We start from the raw sequence: 23,842 nt of genomic DNA on the forward strand, positions 1-23,842 counted from the left end.
CTTGCCTGGCCCAAGCACCCACTGATGCTTGAATTTCCTCTACAAAACACCGAACAGGTGGCTCTGCAGCTTAGGTCTCACCCATCTGGTGACCCACAGACACATTCACCACCTCCAAAGACAGCTCATCCCCCTTTAGGCACCTCTTTCAGCTCTAGTAAGCTACAAGGGACTCGTTACACCTATATTCACAAGCTTTGGGTCTCCTCCATGGGGTCCCAGAGAACAATAATGCCTCACGCCATCATGTGTGAGGACAAATGTTCTGACCTTCCACAAACATACATACTCATTCTTCTTTAAATCAAGTAAAAGGTTCAAGTTGCAAACACTTTAGTTGTAGAAGATTCTTTCAAATCTAGCCCTTTTGCTTAGCCCTGGAGATGACGGGGTTTAACCAGAGGGGCTGAGCTAACATTTTATGTAAAGGGCAGCATTGTTCTGTATCATTAAAAAAACCCAGAAACAGGATAAATCTCAAGACAATTGGAAGCAAATTCTCCAACTTTATGGCAGAAACTGCCTCCCCACGTCGTCACTGTGTGTTGCATGAGAACACTTACTCAAAGGGGAACTTCTCATCATTTGGCTTGATGCATCGAACGTAGTGGGGCGTCGTCGCATTCAGGGTCTCCATGAGCAAGTACAGAGAGCTGCGGAACTAGGAAACAAAGCTAGAGATCAAACATGGCTCTGAAATAACTTACTGCTTACATTACGGTAAAAAGCAGCCCAACCTTGTTAAGTTACTCAATAGGAAGAAAAGTTAACCTCACGCATAAACACCTATTATGAAAGGTTTCAGTCCATGACTGGGGTTTATCAGCATGTCCTACTGTTGTGGACAGAACACTAATACTCCCAGACAGCAGAGAACTGAATAAACCATGTTATTGTGCAAAAGCGTGGTTTGCTCCAGTGCATGCTGCCTTGGAGTCCTGCAAGCATGACGATGATAAACTTTTTGCAGTGGAGTGCACGTTAGATTGGAAGAGCCCCAGCGTCCGTCCATGTCCAGGCCTGGAATGTGGGTCCTCTGAGTGCCCTGGCTCCCCAGGGCCTGGCCCTGCCTTTAGACCGCTCACTCTCAAACACCTTCTCAGTACCTTGTTCCCAACTGTGGTCCGGAAATGCTTGCTGTTTGGCTTGATGACTTGCTTTGCAGATTTAACTGTAATCACTGAACCAAAAGGAGAAGGAGGAGCTGGATTTTCTTGAAAAAAGTTGGCACAGAGATGAAACTGGAAGGAACAGAGAAGATCTCAATGTCCAAAAGCAACTGCCCACAGTCCTCACTCATACAAGCCACATAAATGGTGACAACAACTCAGCTAAATTAGTGGGCAGTGAACAACCTCACCACCGTCTACAGCCAAATCTCAATTCCACAAGAGGATCATCTTCTCTAGGGATGGCCCATGACTTCTTTCCCAAGAATGGGAACAGAGAAGAAAAGTGTGTGAATATCTGCATGTGGGTATCACTCTAAGTGTCAGAAAGTGGAAACATCTATTCTCACCTCCGTGCCTGGCTCACACTGTGTCTCCACCTGCAATCTCCTCCCTCCTACTCCACATTCTCATCCCTGCAGATCCAAACGCTTCCCAGGAATCTCTTAAAATGTTTTCCAGCCCCACCCCCTTCAGAATGAATGAATTAATCCCAACTTCTCTCAACCGTCTTCATCTTGTATTTGTACTTACTACCTTCTGCTTTGTATCAGTTATTTCTTTAAATGTCTTATCTTCTCTCAGAGTGAATTTCATATTTTGTTTTATTTTGTTTTGAGACAGGGTCTTGTTCTGCTGCCCAAACGAAGAGTGCAGTGGTGCAATCATGGCTCACTGCAGCCTCTATCTCCCAGGGCCAAGCAGTCTTCCCCACCTCAGCCTCCCAAGTAGCTGGGAATACAGGCATGTCACCACTCCCTGCTAATGTTTTTTTATATTTTTAGAAGAGACAGCGTCTCGCCTTTTTGGCCAGGCTGGTCTCAAACTTCTGGCCTCAAGCAATCCACCCGCCTCCGCCTCCCAAAGTGCTGGGATTACAGGCGTAAGCCACCACATCTGGCTGGAATTGTGATTCTTTAATGGTTCTATTAACTGTCCTTCCTGTCATCTGCATGTTTGATTTCTGATTTTGCATATAGTAGAGATTTACAGTAGTTATCTTTTTGTATCTGTGAGCTACAACTTAGCACTGTCCAGAGTTCACACACACACACACCCACACACACTCTCTCTCTCTCTCTCTCTCCTTACTCTTTCCTTACATACATCTAGATCCATGTCAATTATATAATAACTTTAGTTACCCCCTAGGACTTTACAGACCTTGCTTGCTCTCAGGATTTCAACCAGCATGTCATAAACTGTGTCTCTGTTTTTCTCCAGGAAACCTTCACATTTATACTCTACCTATACAGAGAAATCAATTAATTATTGCCAAAGAGGCCAAAGAATATAGGCTCTAAGCACAAGTTTCATCTCTTTTTAAAGAAAGATTAATAAAAAAGGCTATAGAGACAATCTTAAAAAAAGAGGTCTGGCTTCTGTGCACCATGGCAGCAGCCCCATTATGTATAAGCTGGGAATGTGTCTTCCCTCCTACCACCTGGATTTCTCACCTGCCTGCTGATCACTCTGCACTCACCTGTCAGCTCCCTCTGGCCACAGGGGTCCAGTTGCTCCCTGCGGTATGTGCAGTTCACACAAGAACACCTGACTTAGGTCTCCCTTTGCCTTTGAAGCCCCCAGGAGGAGGAAAAAGCTTAGTGGTGTTCATTGGGTTCAAACAGACATCATTTCCTAAATCAACATTAATGTAGTAGAAAGGAGAGAAAAACTGACCAGCTGACCACCAAGCCTTCGAGAGCCGCCAAGCCCTCAGAGTCAGGTTTAGAGTGGGTAAACATTTGCACTGCTTGAATCTGGCTTAGAAAAACCCTCCATGCTGCCCTTTCTGATGAGGAAGGCTTCTCGAATCCCTCAAACCATGGCATATCCAGGGTGGCTGCTTAAACATTCAACCCCCCCTAGTTTATGCCTCTGGATTGCATATCTTAATATGTGATAATATATTTTTCATAAATTAAAAACGTATATTAAAATTAATTTTTAAAACTGACAAAGAGGAAACAGGGGAGAGTGCTGGAATCCGGAGGCAGAGGGTTCCCTGGGCATGGCCTCTGCTTTGTCCCCCAGGTAAGGAAGTATCCTTGCCGGTAGGTTAAGATCCAGGAACACTGGCTGTTTGTAAACACTTCTTTGTGAATGAAGTACCTGGACTGTTGTACAAATTCTTCCAGAATGGTGGTGTGAGCCACTAGCAAAGACAGGCAAAGGTGGCAAATATAGAGCTTTCCCGGTGCGGGTGAGCATCTGTGGGGACAGTGTCACAGGCAGCTGGTGCCTCTGTTGGGGACTCTGGGACGAAGGGAAGACATGCTGAGTTGCTACATCTAAGCTCAGCTGACTTGCATTCAGTATGACCTGATTTCCCTGGCCAATGAGACTGAAAACCTAATCTAACCCCATAGTGTGTGTGGGTTCTTCCCACCAATCAATCCATAGTCCAGCCCAAATGCTGCCTAGTTCTTTTAAGGGAGACTTCTTGGAAGTGGCAGGTGAGAGAATTACACGTACAGAAACTACATCCTATAAAGATAGACCCTTGAAAGAAATCCCATATGTGCTTTTTATGGAGTCTGGTCTTTCCTGCTCCCTTTTCCTATGGGACCAGAACGCTGAAATTGTAAGACAATAGCTAGAAAATATAATTTGACATATGATCATTCATTTCATAGGCATCTTTTCAGGAGCCCATCTGAAAAAGTCTAAGCACTAAAAACTTATCTTTTTTTTTTTGAGACAGGGTCTCACCCTGTCGGCCAGGGTGGAGTGCAGTGGCATAATCTCGGCTCCATGAAACCTCTGCCTCCCAGGTTCCAGCAATTTTCCTGCGTCAGCCACCTGAGGAGCTCGGATTACAGGCGCGTGCCACCACGCCTGGCTGATTTTTGTATTTTTTAGTAGAGACGGGGTTTTACCATGTTGGCCAGGCTGGTCTCAAACTCCTGGCCTCAAGCGATCCACCCCTCAGCCTCCCAAAGTGCTGGGATTACAGGTGTGAGCCACTGCACCCAGCCAATCCTATATTTTAATATTTTACAGTACTCTGCTAGCACACAAAGGTGATCACAGCCTTCCAGGTTGCTGTCCCCTTCCTCCACCATAAGTCACTCGGGAGTGACCAGCTCTGACTCACAGCACCAGCCTCTGTGATAAACACAGACAAGCATAAGCCACTCCTGTGAGCCCTGGCACTGGGCTAGGCCACCAAGGCAACACCCAACCAGGACATGGGAGGAGGTAGGAGCTCCCTTAAGGAAGGAAAACAAATAACAATGTACATTTAGGGCAGGTGGTTATGGCAATTTTTTCCTTCTGTTTTCTAAGCTTTCTACAATGCGATTTTAACAAAAATTTTTCATTTTAGACAACACTTGTTTGGAAAAGGAAAAAGGAGACATATAAAGAAGAAAAAAGACACAAAAGATGAAAAAAAGCACGAAGATAACCCATCATCATCTTGAGTTAACCTATGTTGCCATTGTAATATAGCCCAGTTTAATGAAATAGAACTTCAGAAAAAGATATAGCTTTCATCATAGGAATCATGCTGTCTTGATTATCACAATTTCATACAGAAAATAAACTGATAAGAGGTTAATGAAATTCAGTAACTTCAGTAAATTCAAAATCAGAAGTGAGGTCTTCTAACAACACATTCATCTTTAAAGTAGTACAGTTGAAACTCATGTATTTCACCATAAAAACAAATCAGGAACTGTTAAACACACACTCATCAAAGCTACATGTTAAGTATGACTTGAATCTGACCAGAAACATTCCTGGCCTGCCTACTCCTTCTGGAGGCTGTGCAGGTTCTGGGGTTGACAGCATTGATGGAGACCTTCGCAGTACCTTATCAGCAAAGTGCTGGATGACAAAGGATGTGTTTGACATTCTAGGCTTTTCAAACAACGGGTTCCTGTTGACAAAATTATTATACAGCTTTTGAAGCCAGTTTTCATCAGTTCCATGTGGTAACTGGAAAAGAAAAATAAACCAAATAGCAAGTAAGAAAACTAGAGATTCATACAGGTGAGGAAAAGCACTAATTCTAAGAAACCAAGGTGATTTGGCACTTAGTGAACTGCTCTCAATTAGAGGCTATTTATTTATTTTTGAGATGGAGTCTGGCTCTTCCACCCAGGCTGGAGTGCGATGGCGCGATCTTGGCTCACTGCAACCTCTGCCTCCTGGGTTCAGGCGATTCACCTGCCTCAGTCTCCCAAGTAGCTAGGATTACAAGTGCCTGCTACCACACCTGGCTGATTTTTGTATTTTTAGTACAGATGGGGTTTCACCATGTTGGCCAGGCTGGTCTCCAACTCCTAATCTCAGGTGATCCACCCACCTTGGCCTCCCCAAAGTGCTGGGGTTACAGGCAAGAGCCACTGGGCCTGGCCTTAGAAGCTTTTAAAAAAGCAACTTTAGGCATTAATTTGTCCTTGATCTTAATCTTTAGGGCACTTTAAAAATTATTATTAATTGACAAATAGCAATTATACATATTTGTAGGGTATTTGAGGTGATATTTTAATGGATACATTAATGTCTCCCTAGAAGAACAAAACTTTAAAAAGAAAGGGTCACACAATGACTTTAGAATGAAGATTTTATTTCTATAAAATAGGCAGTATTTTATTTCTTCCCAAAGAAGTCGAAATGTTCAGGAAAAAATAGTGTGGGTCCCATTACATGAACATGACCTTTATTCACGGGTGAATGGGAAAAGACTGGCACCTGAATAGAGAGTCCTCCCCTTCCCCTGCCTCAGGAAAATAGTTTTTCTTATTTTACTTCCCAACTAACTCACTCCTTGAAATAAGGACATACCCTCCTTGTATTAAGCTAGTTGCGAAATTTGTTCTTGATACATGTGATTTTTTTTTTTTTTTTTTGAGATGGAAACCCCGTTTCTACTAAAAATACAAAAATTGGCCAGGCGCTGTGGCTCATGCCTGTAATCCCAGCACTTTGGGAGGCTGAGGCGGACGGATCACGAGGTCAGGAGATCGAGACCATCCTGGCTAACATGGTGAAACCCCGTCTCTACTAAAAATACAAAAAATTAGCTGGGCGTGGTGGTGTGCGCCTATAATTCCAGCTACTCCAGAGGCTGAAACAGGAGAATCGCTTGAACTCAGGAAGCGGAGCTTGCAGTGAGCCGAGATGGCACCACTGCACTCCAGCCTGGCTGACAGAGCAAGACTCCGTCTCAAAAAAAAAAAAAAAAAAAAAAAAAATCCTTTAACCCCGAAACCTTATTAATCCTCTCTTGGGGATTACTTGTTCTTGTGCCCCATGAGAGACACTGCCAGGCTGGCCCCCTTCAGAGTTTCCCAGAGGGAAACGGTAAGAAGAAAACTCTAGAGAGCTCTTCTGGTGAATCATACGACGATGATTTTTCTTCACGACTCACAAGAATCAGGATGTAAAAGAAAACTCAATTCTTATTAGTCACTGACAACTTGAGTGGAGTCACTTGCTGTTTCCATCCAGGTTTCTACTTACACCTTGGGACAGCCTCCATGCTGGACGTCACCTAAGAGGTGGTGCAGCTCCCCAAGGGTGGTCTACACAGGCTGAGGGCAAAAGGCCCAGCGGGCCCTCTGGGGTCCCTGCTGTGGATGCTGTCCCAGCATTAATATCCATCCAACCAATTGGGTAAACATCAGGACTTTACAAGCGCACTTCAAAAAACTGCTTTGCAAAATGCTCATCTGTTACTACTCAAAAGCTGAAAAAAACAATTATTCTTAAAAGTTACCAAACATTCTTCATCCAGTAACTCCAGAATTCCCATTTTTGCTTCAATCAGGTCAATAACTGGTTGGTTGTCATAAAAATCTATCAGCGTCCAAGGTATATCTTCCTTCATGTATTCTTCTTGTTCCAGTTTGAAGACATGCTGGGAATCCAAAGATAATACAGAAAATAAAACAGAATATTAAAATATGTTTCCAAAGAGCAGGAAGTAAGCATCTGGAAAACGTAAATGGTTGATCTGTAATATTTATGTTTAAAAAGAAGGACACTGAAGTATAGACAAGGCCCATACCATGATCAATACCGCTGAGTTCCTAAAGCGAGTCTAGCTGTCACCCTCCCACCTAGTCTGAGTGGGTCTCTACCTCCTAGGACGTGGCTTGGGCCAGCCTGTGTCACCACCAGCACCACATGGTACTCAGTGTGGTCCTACAGCCCCTTCCTGCTAGCAGCTATCCAAGGACAGACCCAGCCTCTTTGGCCTAATGCAGCCTGGCTGGGTATTCAGTTATATATGTTGATTCCAGTTGGAGAGCCCACACTTTCTAAGACATCATGCTATGTTTTCCTCAGGGGTTCTGAGGGAGCATAAGACTGAACACTAACAAAGGTATAACCTTTCCTTGGAGTAACTGTTAGGGTGTTAAAGTGTGATTTCTATTATGAACTGGAGTCAACATTCTTCCCTTGAACACGTAGCCAAAGTTTAGGATATAAGCTAAAAGGAAAATGTGAGTTAGTAAAGCATTTTAGCTTTCATGGCTTTTCAGAAACAGAGCTAAATATAAATGTTAAGGAGGCAATTATAAAAAAACATGTGAGAGTAGTTTCATGGTAGAGCCAATGTAGAAAGATGTCCAATCAACTTTTAATTTCATCGATTTCTGTTAGGAGCAGAAAGGCATCAGTACTGTTGGGAATTCAAAAGTGAATTCAATAAAGTTCTTGCATCTAGGGAACTGATTTAAGAGGTTGAAATTGTATTCAATACACATAGCAATAATAAATGCCCAAACAGCCACAAGTAGCATTTAGTCAACATTTTAAAAATTGTCTTATTCATCTTTCTATCTCAGCACTTAACTTGGTACCTGGTATACACAGTAGGTACTCAAAAACGTCTTTTGAATAAACAAGTCTTCCCAGTGGAAAAAAAAATTGGAATCCATCTCCTGTCTGTTTCCATGGGAGGATACATTTGATCTTATCGTTAGTTAGGAAGGCACCATATATGTCTTGTTCTAAATTAAGGTTGGAGAAACTCATTCCCATAATCCATTGGCCATCTGCTGTTTAGTGCTGCATGCGCCGAGATAAGCACTGGGCTGAGAGAGACAAAGAATGCCAGTCCTGGCCTCTCCAGGTGACCAAGTCTATTTGGAGACTTGCATGCAAATGATGATAATTCCATGTGACAGGCCTGCGATAAGGAAGCACATAGGAAGAGGCCAGGAGGTATCGCGGGAGGCTCTCAGGGAAGCTGGATCTCAAAACACAAGCTGGAGTTGGCCAGGTGAAGATAAAGCAATGGGGAAAAAACAGGAGCACGTGGGTTAAGGCAGAGAAAGCAGCAAGTGCAAAGATAGAGAGGCTCGAAAGAAAGTGGAGGCCTCAAGCAACCAACTAAATAGTTTTGCCCGGCTGCACAGAGTGTCTGTATCCAAGAACGGCAGTGAGGCTCACACATTGATTGGCAGGTGATTCAAAAAAGATGAAATAGATGAGAGGGTGTGATTTCAAGATTTGGCCACAAGGTGGTACAGTGACCCAGCATGAGGCTCCTTGCACAAAAATTTGAAACCTGAAGAAGGGAGAACGCCTCTTTCCATGATCACACACACACACACACACACACACACACACACACACGGCTGAGAACTAGTCAAGAAGGCAGAAAGGTCACCTACCATGTTAAACTGTTGTTGCAATTTTTCATTAGCGTAATTGATGCAAAATTGTTCAAAGCTGTTCACATCAAAGGTTTCAAAACTGAAATACAATTTAAACAAGTTAAAATATAACCTGAAGCAAGACATATGCATTTGTTTATAGATTTTTTTGACACTTAAAAGCTTAAATGTTTGCTATGCCTTCTACAAGTTTTAAATAACCCTCAAAGCTTCTGGTTTTAATGATATCCTAGTAGTCAGTTTATAAATAACCCTTTTCCTAGTTGTCCCCTGGAAGAAATCTGGTAGGTATAAAACACCTACCTCAAGCCAGGCATTAAAATAGCATGTCACCATATGTGTAGTCCACACAACAGTGATACTGGCAATTATTATTCTGACTTTATAGGTCAGAAAATAAGCCTAAGAGGTTAAGAAACTTGCCAAAGGTCGCACAGCTTGTGTCAGAACTTAGCTGCGAAGCGGCCTGACTGTGATGCCTGTGCCTCCAATGAGAAGGCAATGTGGTTTCCTATTCTCTCCTTGGCTGTTGAGGGGAGGAGCAGCACAATTGCAGCACAATTTTGCCTCCCTAAGGGGTGCTTTCATCGTTCCTAGAGGAAAAGGGCAAAGTCATTTCATATCCTACAGCCCAGCACACCCCGTCCAGGGATGAGACAGACACGGCTGGCTTCCATATTCAGACTTTCATCAGCTGCCTCTGCAGTTGCCTTGGAGTTGCAAGCTCAAGACCTGAGAGGAGCCCTTGGGGAGGCAGCTGCTACTCAGCTCCTGCCGGCTGTAGCCATGGATGAATGCGGCCCAGGATGTTAGATTAATTGATTCTTAAGAAAAGTCAGAAAACTGGGGACTTTTAAGTGAATAATCCCACTCTGCAAAACATGGCGTGCGCCGAACAAAACAGAGGCACCAAATTTACCACCCGGCCACATGAGCTCCTGCTGGAAGGCAGCTTGCTGAGCGCTTTAAGGTGTCAGCATTTATGCACATCACCTCCTATAACCCTAACACAGCCCTATGTGAAGGGCTCTGTGACTCCACTGTCACACATGAGGGTCAGAGAAGGAGTGACCATGGTGAGGACCAACAGCCAGCAAGTGGTGCCAGAAATGCAATTCGACCCCAGTGCTTGGTTCCTCCAAAGCTTTGTTCTTAATCGTTCTAATCCTGAGAGGTTCCTGCCAGCTCCTACCACAGGTCCCCGGGAGTCTCACTTGACTGAGCTGGTTTGGCTCAATCTGGAATTCCTGGGCAGGGTAAGAACCTGGACTGTCCTCTAGATAGCTCCAGGGTGACTCATAGCAGCTCTGACAGCCCCATTCCACACGTAGCCTTGGTGGCTCAGAGATTCGGAGGCTGGTCTGCTCATGGAAGCAAGGCCAGGGCTGGGCCTGGGGGAGATTCAAAAGGGCCTCACTGAGCTCTGCAGCTCACAGCTGGGGCCAAGGGCACGGCTTTCTAGAACCTGGCAAAATGTCAAACATCAATGCATTATTTTGGGGCACAAAGATCTGAAGTTTAGGACCCATGGAAAGACCTAGATCTGTGACTTAAAATACTAGAGGCACATTGGCTATGACAACACTTCACAATGGAACCATGCTTATGGTTTTCAAGGTACCTGCATAATTTCTTCCATCATATGTTCAAAATCACCCTGCAAGAGAGGCCCCATCTTGTAGATGCAGAAACTGAGGCCTGGAGAGGTTCTGTGACTTTCTTGGGGTCACGTAACTGGTATGCTACGGAGCTCACTCCCAGGGGTCTGACCCCCAGACCCAGGTTTTTCCAACTCTGGGTCTAAAGAACATAAATACACGACAGGCTGGGGAGTCACCAGCCTTCATTTGCTCTCAGCTTAGACCTTGAAGCTCACAGCTTCAGCTTTACTTGCTTTCAAAGATGCTAACTCTTCCTTTGAGGCTTCCTTATTTCCAAGTCAAAAAGAGCTATCTCAAAAGTTGCAGGTATGCCTGGGTGAGGGTTAGCCTAGAAGCGAGGCTGCTGGAGGGGGCGGGAAAGGATTGGCCCCAGGCTGCAGCCCTGCTGCCTAAAGAAAAGCTGATTTTTTTGGAGGCGTATCATGAACTCGAGGGTGGCAGCAAACAGGCTATTGTCAGAATGTTTGAGAGGAATCTTAAAATAATTTATTCTAACAAGTCTTTGTGAATTTACTCTTATCTCAGGTTTTTCTGCATAGCTGAAAAATTCAAATTCCTTATTACAGTGGTTCTGGATCCTGCCTGAGGGCCACCATCCAGCTCACTACTCCTTGCCTACGGCTGCCCTTGCCCTGTCCCCACCCCCTGCTAACCTCCAGCACACCTTCCTCCCTTCCCAGGACTCATCCCCACCTCTACTGCCGGCCTGCCGCCCTCACCAGTCTCAGTCCCACGGCAGCAGGAGCCGTATGTCTATGCTGTTCCACCACTGCCTCCGACACAGTGCCTGGGACATAAACATCTGTTAGATAAAAATGTGAAATAATGGCCGAGTGCAGTGGCTCACGCCTGTAATCCCAGCACTTTGGGAGGCTGAGGTGGACAGATCACAAGGTCAGGAGATCGAGACCATCCTGGCTAATACGGTGAAACCTAGTCTCTACTAAAAATACAAAAAATTAGCCGGGCGTAGTGGCAGGTGCCTGTAGTCCCAGCTACCCAGGAGGCTGAGGCAGGAGAATCGCTTGAACCTGGGAGGCAGAGGTTGCAGTGAGCCAAGATGGTGCCACTGCACTCCAGCCCGGGCAACAGAGCAAGACTCCGTCTCAAAAAAAAAAAAAGAAAGAAATAATATACTGTTAAAATAAAGGACTGTCATTTAAAAATACATTTTAAAAACACTCAAAAGAACAGGGAATAACAGAACAATTACGTATGTCCACCACAGTGAAACAAGACTATTTTTAATGAGGACTATTCATTTTTAAAAGTTCACTTAAGCTTTTATTGGCTGCTCAAACACTTTCTTGGAAGAAGACAAGGTAAATAATTGACTAGACTATCCCAGTAATGCATTAAGCATTTTATAACTGTTGACATGTACTATTAATTGGGAGCCATTATGTATTAACTTAGGATCTAAATTAAACAAAGCAACTCCCTTGAGGCACTGTCTCCCATTTGACAGCTATGGGAAAAGCTGCCTCTCCGCCTGGGTGCAAGTCCAACAGCGTGGTGTGGCCCTGTCCCCCTCCTCCCCAGGAGGCAGCAGCAGGGCCATGAAGGCCAGGGCTCGGCTCTCCCCTTTGCATGGGGAACGGGGTTCAGCTGCTTTTTGCATGGTGTGGGGAAGATCCCCCAATCCAGGTGGAACACTCCATGATGCCTTTCATGAGTCAATCTTCCCCTTCTCCTGCTTAGAAACCAGGGTGGGCCCCAAGAGAGGGGCAAGGGCTGGGCGCTGGGGCCAGCTGCTAGAAAACCCTGAGGGATAACAGTCTCCACGGAGCCCTCCATGCCAGTTTCCACTCTGGTTACTCCATAGCAGTTTCAGCATGAGCTGAGCCCGGGGTTTAGAAAAGGAGGACAGGCAGAGAGAATGAAAAAGAACCCAACTCCAGGGTGGGATGAAGGGTAAGACCTCCTGGAGGAGGGCTGGGAAAATCCAAGACCTTCTCACCCAAGAACGGAAAAGGATTGGGGTGGGGGGGGCGGTGGTGGTTGATCAGAGACCTGGGTTCAGTCCACCTCTGGCCACTGGGCTTGGGCAAGGTGCAAGCCTAGGTGACTTGTCCTCTCCTGTGATTTGAATGGGAAGGGACCTTGGGGCTCCACACCTCAGGGGCCTTTGGTGGGAAAAGCAGAAGCAGGAGCCTCATAACTGTGCTGGGTTCTCCCACCAGTGCAGCAATTGTGACCAAGTTATTGAGTCTTTCTAAACCTTGGTTGTTGCAGCTCTAAAACAGGGATAGTTACAAGGTTGTTTAAGAATTAAGTGAGAAAGCCCGTGGAAGCCAAGCAGCCTCAGAGCTGGCACACAGTAAGCTCTTGACATTGGTCATTCCTAATTCAGCATCTCTTTAATGCACTTTAAATAAACGGCACCATAGCCCAGGAGAGTGTACTTAGAATCTATAGGGGCAAAAGCAGAGAATGTTATCTTTCTAATCATGTGAAATACAAAAGAACCAGAACAAAATGATCTAAAAACCATGGGGCTCTCAACATTCTCAACATTTAAAGGAGGAAAGACAGGCTCACTGAAGAGAATCTTACCCATAAATGTCCAAAACACCAATAAAAGTGTGCTGCTTGCCTGAAAACTGCAACGCTTGGTTAATTCTCTCCACAATGAAGTCGAACAGGTGAGCATAGATCTTTTTGGCCAGTGCATCCCTGGCGTTGACAGCCTGAGGCCTGGTCATGGGTTTTACCACCGTCTCAGAGCTTGTGACGATTTTGCGATTGCACAGCCACTGAGCAACTCTGCCACTCTCCAGGCCCAGGAGCTCACAGAACACCTTCAGGTGACTGTCATCCTCCTTCAAAAACAAGCACAAGCCCCGTCAGGTGGCCCAGCCATCCGAAGACACACAATCCCACTGGGCCAAGGCCCCCGTGCCCACACTCAGGCCTGCGCAAGAGCTGAGTAGCAGCTGGCACAAGGATGCCCAGCCTCAGGAGGTGGAGACATACCTGGGAGTAGAGCAAGGGGGCTGCAGCAGCACAGGTCCTGCACCTGGCCCTTGGCAGACCACCCCTGCAGCAATGCCGGGGAGTCCAGGGCTGCGTCCCACATTGATTTTTCAATTTAACCAAAGAATGTCAGCGGTGACTAAGGCCATAGAGGCTACCCTCTCTAGACCCCGCCCTGTTCCTGTGGATGTGGATGCAGCCCTCTCTCTTCCCTTTGAACCATCCTGGGCCACTTGTCAGAGTGTGCACTCGCCCTGCCTCACCTCGTGTGGCCAGCGGTTTGCCTGGATGGTTGGTCCAGGAGGTACCCAGGTGTTGTTGCCAGGCAGAAGCTGGTGGGAGTCCCATGGCTGAGCTAGTGCCTCAGCTGACACGAGGGCTGGGGTGGGACTTCTCCTGAATACACAAAGTGAAATCTTGCTTCTCCCCCAAGCCTGGGCATGAGAGCTGCCCCGCTGGCCAGTAGATGAAAAAAGGGAAGAGGTGCTCCCGTTTCCCTTCAGCCGGTGTGGACAAAGGGCTCCTGTCCTCAGGCAAGGATGTGATGACTCCCAGCTCCTCTCTCAGGCAGAAGAACTCCCAAGGCAGGCTTCCCTGCAGGCACCATTCCAGCCCACCAGGAAACCCACAGGATTGCACTAAAAAGCCTCAGGACACAGCGGAGGAAGCCACGGAAACAGTCCTGCCCCTCCCTGCGCTCTACCCACACCCCCTGCTGACCAATATCACAGTGACACAGAGCTGGCTTTGACGTGCCTGACCTCATAAGGGAAGGGACTGGCGGTGGCATTTGGTTTCCTTCCTTTTAAGAAAGAATGAAACCTTCTGAGTCAAAAACAATTCAGCTGCAGGTGCTGCTATGGGAAAAAAATGCAAAGGGGCAGCAGCTTTTCAAAAAGTCAGATGGCTTCGTCCAAATTTAACGTGTCCAACATTTCAAGTTCCTGATACAAATGGGTGGAAATGGATCCCAAATCTAGGACCAATAATTACAGGACTGGGAATTTTCTACAAATATTCTTAGAAGACTTTCCAAAGGATTTTCAGTCAATCAATTTTAATTCCTCCTCCAAAATGCTACCTTAATAACAAGCTTCACAGGAGAGGGCTCAGTGTGATGGCATTTGTTGGGTAGAAACCACATTTTTAGTCTATGGGGGTTTGGGATAAAAAAGGGCAGAAGCCCAGCTTCTCTGAGGTAACTGAGCAAGGAAACAGCGGGGGATCTGCCACTTCGGACACACCACACTCTCCCCCAGGCCTCTCGTCCCCTCTCTCCCTCCTTTCCCACTTGGGGACTGACTCACTCTGGGAGGTCTGGACACTGTGGGCAGGATGGGAGGGGCGCTGAGGTGAGAGCTGGAGGAGAGGAAGGAGAATCACTTCCCGGTCATGGCAACAGGCCTAAAACGCGGAGCCCAGGAGCTCATGCTCCACTCAGCTCTGCTCTCTCCCCAAACCGTTGGTAGCAGACAGCCAAGAACTCACCGGTTACACAAAATGATCAATTATTCCCACCAGTTATTTGGGCGACATGAAAACAGACATTGTTACGGACTGAATATTTGTGTCCCTCCAAAACTCATATGTTGAAGCCCTAACCCCCAACGTGACACTATTTGGAGATGGGGCCTTTGGGAGGTAATCAGGGTTGGCTAAAGTTGAGAGGGTGAGGCCTGCCATGATGGATTAGTGTTCTCATAAGAGGCATCACAGTGTCTGCTCTCTCTCCACCATGAGGACACAATGAGAAGGGGGCAGTCTAGGAGCCAGGCAGGAAGTCCTCACCAGAACCGACCAGGCTGACACTCTGCTCTCAGACTTCCAGCCTCTAGAACGGTGATGAAACAAATGTCTATTGTTTAAGCCACTCAGCCTGTGGCATTTTGATATGGCAGTCTGAGTTGACTAGGACAGACATGTCACTGTTAACGCAAAGCTTGAAAGGTGTGCAGATTCTGTGTTTCATAGAAACATTTTTTACTTGTGTTTGTTTTCTTCTTTACATGGACATTCATGAGACTAATTAAACACATACCCCTGCCCCAAGAATCACTACTCATAGTATGTGTCATAGAAGAAACACACATCAAGTTAACTTGTGTCCATTAAATAAAGAAATCTATCACAAAACTTACAATACATTCCCAGGAAGCCAGCACCACTGATGTCTGATTCAAGCAGGTATAAGGAAGTAGTGGGTGTCCTTCTGCTGAAAACTACCCAGTGCCCTTAAGGTCCTACGTGGTCTGCAATCCCCCTTCCCCCTCTGGTCTCATCCACACCCTCCCTGTTACTCACCCTCTGGATAACCAGACCTTCTTGCTGTTTCTCTTTGTCTTTTTTTTTTTTTTTTTTTTGAGATGGAGTTTCGCTCTTATCGCCCAGGCTGGAGTGCGATGGCGCAATCTCGGCTCACTGCAACCTCTGCCTCCCAGGTTCAAGCAATTCTCCTACCTCAGCCTCCTAAGGAGCTGGGATTACAGGCATGTGCCACCATGCCCAGCTAATTTTTTCTATTTTTAGTAGAGACGGGGTTTCTCCATGTTGGTCAGGCTGGTCTTGAACTCCTGACCTCAGGTGATCCACCCGCCTCAGCCTCCCAAAGTGCTAGAATTACAGGCGTGAGCCACCACGCCCGGCTCCTTCTTGCTGTTTCTCAAATGACCTGCCTGCGGGTTTCTGCACTTGCTGTTCTTCCCCCATCCACAGGCACAACCTGCTTCTTCATCCCCTGCAGGCCGCTGCCCACCACCTTCTCAGAAAGTCTTTCTCTGACCACCCCACATGAAAGACACAGCCCCTCTGCATGCCCCCTCTGCTTTACTTTCCTCTGTGCCAGCCGTCACCAGCTGCCTGAGCCCATATCTGCTTGTTGTGTCTCCTCCCTACCCCTGATCATAAGCTCTCTGAAGGGCTTCTTGCTTTATTTTGTTCACTGCTGTTTCCCCACATGCTATGACAGTCCATGGCACTTAGTAGGTTCTTCATACATACTTGTTGAATAAAAGAAAAGCACACAGAAGATCCATTTCCCCTCCTCTACTGTTGCAAGGGGAGGAGGCTTTACTCCTTGAAGGCAAGCCCTGGAAACCCTTGCCGCCTGCTTCCTGTTAAACCAGTCTACCCAGGAGGCCAACTATGCCTGGTGCTAAAAAGCAAAGGCAGGTCAGCTACGAGCCGGTTCCACTATGACCCTTAGACAAAGGAAAAGTAAAACAAATGAGCATCTCACACTAACTGAGGACCTCTCGTTGCCCACCGCGGTGATCTGCACGTTGCCCAGATGTAGGATGGCTGCCAGGATTTTAAAAATGTCCATCTGAAAATCCTCCTTGAAACCTGAAAACAAACATTTTCCCAAATTAGAATACTGCATCTCTTCTATGACTAGTAAGATGGGCACCTGGATTCATTCAAGATATGCAGGTAGCATCAGTGCCAAGCTCCGGGACAGGAACGTGAAGAGGACCCCAGGGGCATCTGGTGCACTGTTCCTTCTAGTCGACCTCTGTAGACACATGCCATATGTGTCTATACACAGGTTTCCCCTTTGTCATGGCTGCTAGGAAGTTCAACACAAAAATTAATGTCCGAGTAACTATTTCGCATCAGGTTCCTCGGAGAGTCATCTTGCCTTGATTCTGTGCTTGATTTTGAATGTTTTTCATTTTTGTTTTTGCTCATAAGCTCTCTGAATCCCTGAATTATTTTTTAGGTGGGATTGCTGAAGGGATTCCGTTTGCCTCTCCAGATTCTCTGCTCTCTGCCCCAGGGGACTTGGTATAAACAAAGGCAATGGCCCTCCCTTCCCTCTGGCCTTTGGTTGGGTTTGATTCATGGGGAGCCCCGGCAGGAGAGCAGAGAGAGGAGCGGAGAAGGTACCGAGTGCGTCCTCACCAGCCCCTTTCCCTGTGAAGCTGCCTCCAACTGGCTGCATGGCTCGACTGACAGAAGGTCACCACTCCTCTGGGGCTGACTTTACCCAACTCTCCTTCTAGGTTCCAGAAACACTTGCATGCCCACATGGGAAAGAGCAGTGAACAGTTCTGCTGCTGCTCCCCAGGTGCCCATTGCCCCTTGTATTAATAGCTCCCCTAGACTCCACTCACACCTTTGTAGTTGTAAATAATAAATAATCCCTCCCTCTTGTATCCTACTGTGAGCCTGCCCCATGTTTCCCATTGGGACTTTGACTGCAGTAAGTAGAATATAAATTATGACTACATACCATATTCAGTCACCATGAGGGGATTAGCACATTTCCTGGAGCCAAAGAGAAAGAAAACCAGCTGCTAGAAAGGACTGTGTTTGAACCCTGTAAATCACAGTGTAGACCCGCATGCTGTGAGCCCGGTTTTACCAGGTCGGGATCCCCCCCGTGTGTGTTAATGACACGGTGGTGACTTAAGGAGCGGAGAGATGCGCTCGGGCTGGCAGGCAGGCTCATTCACGCCAGGCAGGCTGCCTGGGCCACCCCGGAATGGACACTGGAATGGAAGCCAGTGACCCCTCACTTGAGGATACCTGGAGTTTTCATTAGCAGGTAGGTCACATTCTTTAACAATTTCAAAACCTACAACCTTTTTTTTTTTTTTTGACAAGGTCTCACTCTGTTGTCCAGGCTGGAGTGCAGTGGCGTGGTCATGGCTCACTGCAGCCTCGACCTCCTAGGCTCAAGTAATCCTCCCACCTCCGCCTCCTGAGTAGCTGAGACTACAAATGCGTGCCACCACGCCCAGCTAATTTTTTGTAGAGATGGGGTTTCGCCATGTTGCCCAGGCTGGTCTTGAATGGCTGGGCTCAAGTGGTCCACCCTCCTTGGCCTCCCAAAGTGCTGTGATTATAGGCATGAGCCACTGCACCTGGCCCACAGTCTCCTCTACTACAAAGATTAAATAAAATCAGTCTCAAAAGATTTCAATCCAAGAACACAGGGAAGACTCCAGCTCCAGGTGAGTCCAGGCACTTGCTGCCTTTCCATTTGGAGGTAACTCCTCCACCTGAAGGACAGATGTGTCCAACAGAAATATACCCCTAGGCCTCCACCACAGTAATGACAGGTAAGCAATCATGAGCAGCAACTAAAAACGCCAAGTGCAGAAGCCTCCATTCTGGCACTCCTCCCTGCTTTCTGTGATCCATAACTAAATCTCTTAAACTACTCCAGGCCTTCCAGAAACAAAAGGGAGATGACAACTCCAAAGCAATAATACGAAAGAAAGAACTCAAGACCTGAGTTAAGTAATCACCCTTAGTGAGCCTGTCACACAAAAGCAATACCAGCCTGAATCAGATTTCCAGGAGGAGCTCACTGGTCAAGTCCCTAGAGCCTGAGGTCCCAGGGGACAGCCTGATTCCAAGGTGTTCGTCCCATCAGAGGGCAAGGGTCATAGCAACACTCAAATGGCAGGGATCAGTGGATGAATCACACGAGAAAGACACAGCAGAAGAGCAGAGGAAAGGGACTTTTTAATCAAAATGCATCCCCTCACGCTTCTCCAGGGGTAATCTCGCTGCTAGCTGAGGGATCTCAGCAGCAGAAATGGAGGGGAAGGCGAAGGGAACACTGCCTCAGGCACTGCCCTCGGCATTTTCCACGCATCAGCTCCCCTCATGCTCACTACAGCCACACGAGGGAACCCTAGTATTGTTCCCATCTCACAGAGGAGGAAACTAAGGCATAGGAAGGTTAGGGAACTCACCCGAGGTCACACTGGGTAAGGCATATCTAAGCAGTTTACCACCAGTGCCCACCGCAATATGAGAAAAGACCCCAGCGTTCATGAGGCCATCTAGCTTCACCCTAGCGTGTCTAAACAGAGAAGTCCCGATGACCTCGTGTGAGGCGAAGGAAAAGTTTGAGCAGGGCCGCTTGCTGAGGTACCCTTTCTTGAAGGGAGAGGTGCAGGGAAGAGGTGCAGTGGCCCCAACCTCTTACCACCTGCCCACTTCACACAGCACAGCAGGCAGCCATCACCATTAATGCCGTGAGAGGACACGGTACTCCACCCCTCTACAAAACTCCAGAGGGCTTTGTCTAAAACGTCTACGTCTGTGCACAGGCTAAGTGTCCAGAGCCAGCCCCACACATGCAGGGCCCTGAGGGTGAGTGCCTCTCTCGCCTTGTCCCAGTCTTGGCCCTGGGACTGAGGAATGTGATGTGGAAATCTGTAAACATAACCTAAGTTGTGTGAAACACGGGAGCAAATGGCTGCAAATTGCTGATCTCCAATAATTACAAAAGGTTTCATGGAAGAAGAGTTGGTTTTACTCAAAGTATGGTGAGGGTTTGGACAATTGGGAATGTAGAGAGCTAGAAGGCAGGGAGGAGCAGTTACCACGCACCTGCTATGTGCTTGGCCTGGTGCTAGGGATTTTTACACACACTTCCTCACCAGTTGTCATGAAAGGTAAGATGCGCTGCCACTCACAGATCAAGACACTAAGTCTTGGCTGGGCACGGTGGCTCACACCTGTAATCCCAGCACTTTGGGAGACAGAGGCGGGTGGATCACCTGAGGTGAGGAGTTCAAGATCGGCCTGGGCAACATGGTGAAACCCCATCTCTACCAAAAATACAAAAATTAGCTGGGGGTGGTGGCATGTGCCTGTAATCCCAGCTGCTCGGGAGGCTGAGGCAGGAGAATTACTTGAGCCCTGGAGGCAGAGGTTGCGGTGAGCCAAGATTGCACCATTGTGCCCCAGCCTGGGCGACAGAGCGAGACTCCATCTCAAAAAAAGACACCAGGTCTCAGAGTGGGTAACCTTAGACTCATACCAACTAGGATTTGAATTCACGTTCATTTGATCCCAAAGCCTACTCTATTTGCCCTACATTATCTTCCTGTGAGGAGGAGGACATGATAAAGGTGGGAGAGAATAGAAGGATCAGGGAGATGAGGGTGGGCAGGGCAGGGCATATCCTTCAGCCCAGCCAGAGCTTGGCCACCTGTCCCCTGCTTGCGCACCGAGCCCCCTCTCCATGGAGTACATTATACAAAGATTGAAATGATGACTATAATTATTTTCAGTAAATGTAAGTCAGTGCCAAAAGCGTTTATCTTATTATTATAAAATGTTTAAATTGCCTTTCTCCTTGAAGCAGGTTTGAGGGAACAGTCTGATGGTGATTTTGCTTAGAAAACCATCTTGTTTTCACTCTCTATTATCCAGCTGATCGTCTTGCCTATTCCTTGGACATATTTAACCTGAAATTCTTAGCCTTTTACATTCAGATACAGTCAACCAGGCCACAAGACTGAAAGCACTTAGAATGAATTGGTGGGAGATTTCAGCACGAGAGATTTCGGCAAGACGTAGAAATGGCTGGCCGGGCGTGGTGGCTCATGCCTGTAATCCCAGCACTTTGGGAAGCCAAGGCGGGCGGATCACGAGGTCAGGAGATCAAGACCATCTTGGCCAACACAGTGAAACCCTGTCTCTACTAAAATACAAAAAAATTAGCCAGGTGTGGTGGCACGTGCCTGTAATCCCAGCTACTTGGGAAGCTGAGGCAGGGGAACCGCTTGAATCGGGGAGGCAGAGGTTGTGCCACTGCACTCCAGGCCAGCCTGGCGACAGTGCAAGATTCTGTCTCAAAAAAAAAAAAAAAAAGAAGAGAAAAAAAAAAGAAAGAAATGGCCAATGGCCTCACCCTGATCAGAAGCTTTGACTGGCAGCTTCATGTGGATGTCTAGACTCATACAGAACGAGACAGTGAATGCCTGTTTTTATAAATACCATCTGGTAGACAGCCTTGCTGAACATGAGCTCTGTGTGGGAAAAGTTAGGCGAGAAGGATTGGAAAAAACTGGGTGTGCCGTGACAGTCGTGCCTGCTCCACCTGTGCCGGCATCTGAGCAATAGAAGATGGGGTTTTCTGTACCAAATGAGATGCTCGAAGACCCTGGAGTGCAAAAGCCAGTTCCGCTCTGAATCAGCTGCCTAACCTTGGGTAAATCACTTGCCATCTCTGTGCCTTAGTTTCCCTCTTGTAAAATGGCAGAAACAGCAACGCTGACTTCCTAGGGTGGTTATAGGGATTGAATGAGTTCACACAGGGTTATGAAGTGCTTAGGATGGTGCCCAGCACATTGTAAGCTCCAGATGAGTGCTCACTATTTTACTGTCATCATCAGGAGACCTATGAAGGCCACAGAGGGCCAACGTTTCACTTCTGAACCGAATTGGACCTTGGCTTCACCGGTCATCTTGTATTCAGCCTAGAAGAGCTTACAGCAGTCACGGGACTTGCAGCCCATGCCTCTAACAGCGAGCCAGGAAGGCTGAGGAAAAAAAAACGAGTTAATTTCTAGCTCTTTTAAGGGAAAAGCACAGTCTTGACCACTTAGTGTCCAAATATGTTCTGATGGTTTGTCCTAAAATTAGAATTGATTAGGAGCCTTCAGAACACATTTGCTGGGAATCCCCACTTTTTAATTTTTTTTTTTTTTTTGAGACAGAGTCTTGCTCTGTTGCCAGGGTGGAGTGCAGTGGTGCGATCTCGGCTTGATGCAACCCTCTGCCTCCTGAGTTCAAGGGATTCCTCTGCCTCAGCCTCCTGAGTAGCTGGGACTACAGGCGACCACCACCACGCCCGGCTAATTTTTCGTATTTTTAGTAGAGACAGGTTTCACCATGTTGGCCAGAATGGTCTCGATCTCCTGGCCTTGTGATCCACCCGTCTTAGCCTCCCAAAGTGTTGGGATTACAGGTGTGAGCCACCACGCCTGGCCTTAATTTTTTTTTAAGAGAAAATGGCTACATCCTTGGATGGGATATTTTCCCTTACCCAGAAGCGTGAAGGTCTTTTGAGTCTCTACCATTTCAGCTCGATCATTCACACCCTCAATGACAGTATTGCCTCCCATTCTCGTATAATTAAATTCTTCAGCACTCCCTGAAATCAAAAAGTAAGATTTGTTATGTCTGTAACACAGAAATTTGGACATACACATTTATCAGAAGAAGGGAAGTTCATACTTAATGAGATGTGTCATGCACTTTACACAGTTTATTCCATTTATTCCTTAGAACTCTGCATTACAGCCAGGGGTGGAGATTCATGCCTGTAATCCTAGTACTTTGGGAGCCTGAGGCAGGGGGCTTGTTTGAACCCAGGAGTTCAAGACCAGCCTGGGAAAAAGGGCAAAACCAAATCTCTACAAAAAAATTAGCTGAGCGTGGTGGCACATGCCTATGGTCCCAGCTATTCAGGAGGCTGACGTGGGAGGATCACTTGAGCCCAGGAGTTCGAGGCTACAGTGAGCCGTGCTGGCGCTACTGTACCCCATTCTCGGTGACCCTGTTTTAAAAAAACAAAAACAAAACAACAAAAAAAATTCTACATTACAGACGCAGAAGCTGAGACTCAGAAAAGTGAAGTGACTTTCTCAAGTTTCGATAGCTAATGGCACGCAAGAATTTAAATGCAGGCCTAACTCTAAAGCTCATGGTTTTTGTTCCTGCACCTAACATTTTTATATAGCTTTATTGAGGTTTATTGAATGTACAATAAACTGCATATGTTTAACATGTACAATTTGATGAATTTTTGACATCCATATACTCTTATAAAACCATTAGCACAATCTGGATAATGACTCTCTCTCTCTCTCTCTCTCTCTATATATATATATATATATACACACACACACACACATTTATGTATGTATATATACATATATACACATTTATGTATGTATCTATGCATATACGTATATATACACATTTATGTATGTATATATGTACGTATATATGTACATATACACATTTATATATGTATATATACACATTTATATATGTATATATACACATTTATATATGTATATATACACATTTATATATGTATATATACACATTTATGTATGTATATATGTATATATACACATTTATATATGTATTTATGTATGTATGTATACACATGTATGTGTGTATATATATATATACACATACATCTAATGTTTAAATAGTAGAGGATCTTTCAGAAAGCCCTTCTGCAGGTTCGCTATTCACATTCTGTTTGGTAGACAAAGCCAAGGATATTACCTTCATGTGAAATCTGCAGAAACTTAGATTCTAAGAGTACAGGCAACTTCTCCAAAATTAGAGAGTGTGAGTTCAACTCCAACATACTAGAAGTTATCTCCAACAATTCTCATCTACCAGCATAGCACAAATGGCTAAGGCAGGAGAGCCGTGACAGCACAGGGCTCGGGGCCTTTTGTATTGAAGGACAAACAGCCCTATGTTTTAGCCATCTCTGGAATATAATTAATTATGACTACAAATAGTGAATGACCTTGAGCCATCAAGGGAGGTCAAATTATGATAGAGGTGGTTTGTTTTAAAAAGTGGGTTAACATGTCATGTTCAATGAAATGGAAGGTTTGGTGAC

General features: G+C 46.2%; 1 protein-coding gene across 9 annotated transcripts in view; it reads right to left on the reverse strand.

The window, feature by feature from the left end:
• MYO5C (myosin VC) overlaps nucleotides 1-23,842 on the reverse strand; it is a 106,503-nt gene that overhangs the window by 57,458 nt on the left and 25,203 nt on the right. For all 9 annotated transcript variants that reach the window (XR_009209640.1, XM_032174180.2, XM_032174177.2 and 6 more), the window contains 9 exons: nucleotides 22,238-22,345; nucleotides 16,679-16,785; nucleotides 13,024-13,289; nucleotides 8,804-8,885; nucleotides 6,898-7,038; nucleotides 4,986-5,111; nucleotides 2,334-2,417; nucleotides 1,107-1,241; nucleotides 564-661 (listed from right to left, as the gene is read on the reverse strand). Coding sequence is in view for 8 of the 9 variants with exons in the window: in XM_032174180.2 (XP_032030071.1) it covers nucleotides 564-661; nucleotides 1,107-1,241; nucleotides 2,334-2,417; nucleotides 4,986-5,111; nucleotides 6,898-7,038; nucleotides 8,804-8,885; nucleotides 13,024-13,289; nucleotides 16,679-16,785; nucleotides 22,238-22,345 (1,147 nt within the window). In the remaining variant the exon portion in view is untranslated. The remainder of the gene's footprint in view (nucleotides 1-563; nucleotides 662-1,106; nucleotides 1,242-2,333; nucleotides 2,418-4,985; nucleotides 5,112-6,897; nucleotides 7,039-8,803; nucleotides 8,886-13,023; nucleotides 13,290-16,678; nucleotides 16,786-22,237; nucleotides 22,346-23,842) is intronic.

The sequence above is a fragment of the Hylobates moloch genome, unplaced genomic scaffold, assembly GCF_009828535.3.
Source record: "Hylobates moloch isolate HMO894 unplaced genomic scaffold, HMol_V3 SCAFFOLD_14, whole genome shotgun sequence".
In the NCBI taxonomy this organism is placed as follows: Eukaryota; Metazoa; Chordata; class Mammalia; order Primates; family Hylobatidae; genus Hylobates; species Hylobates moloch.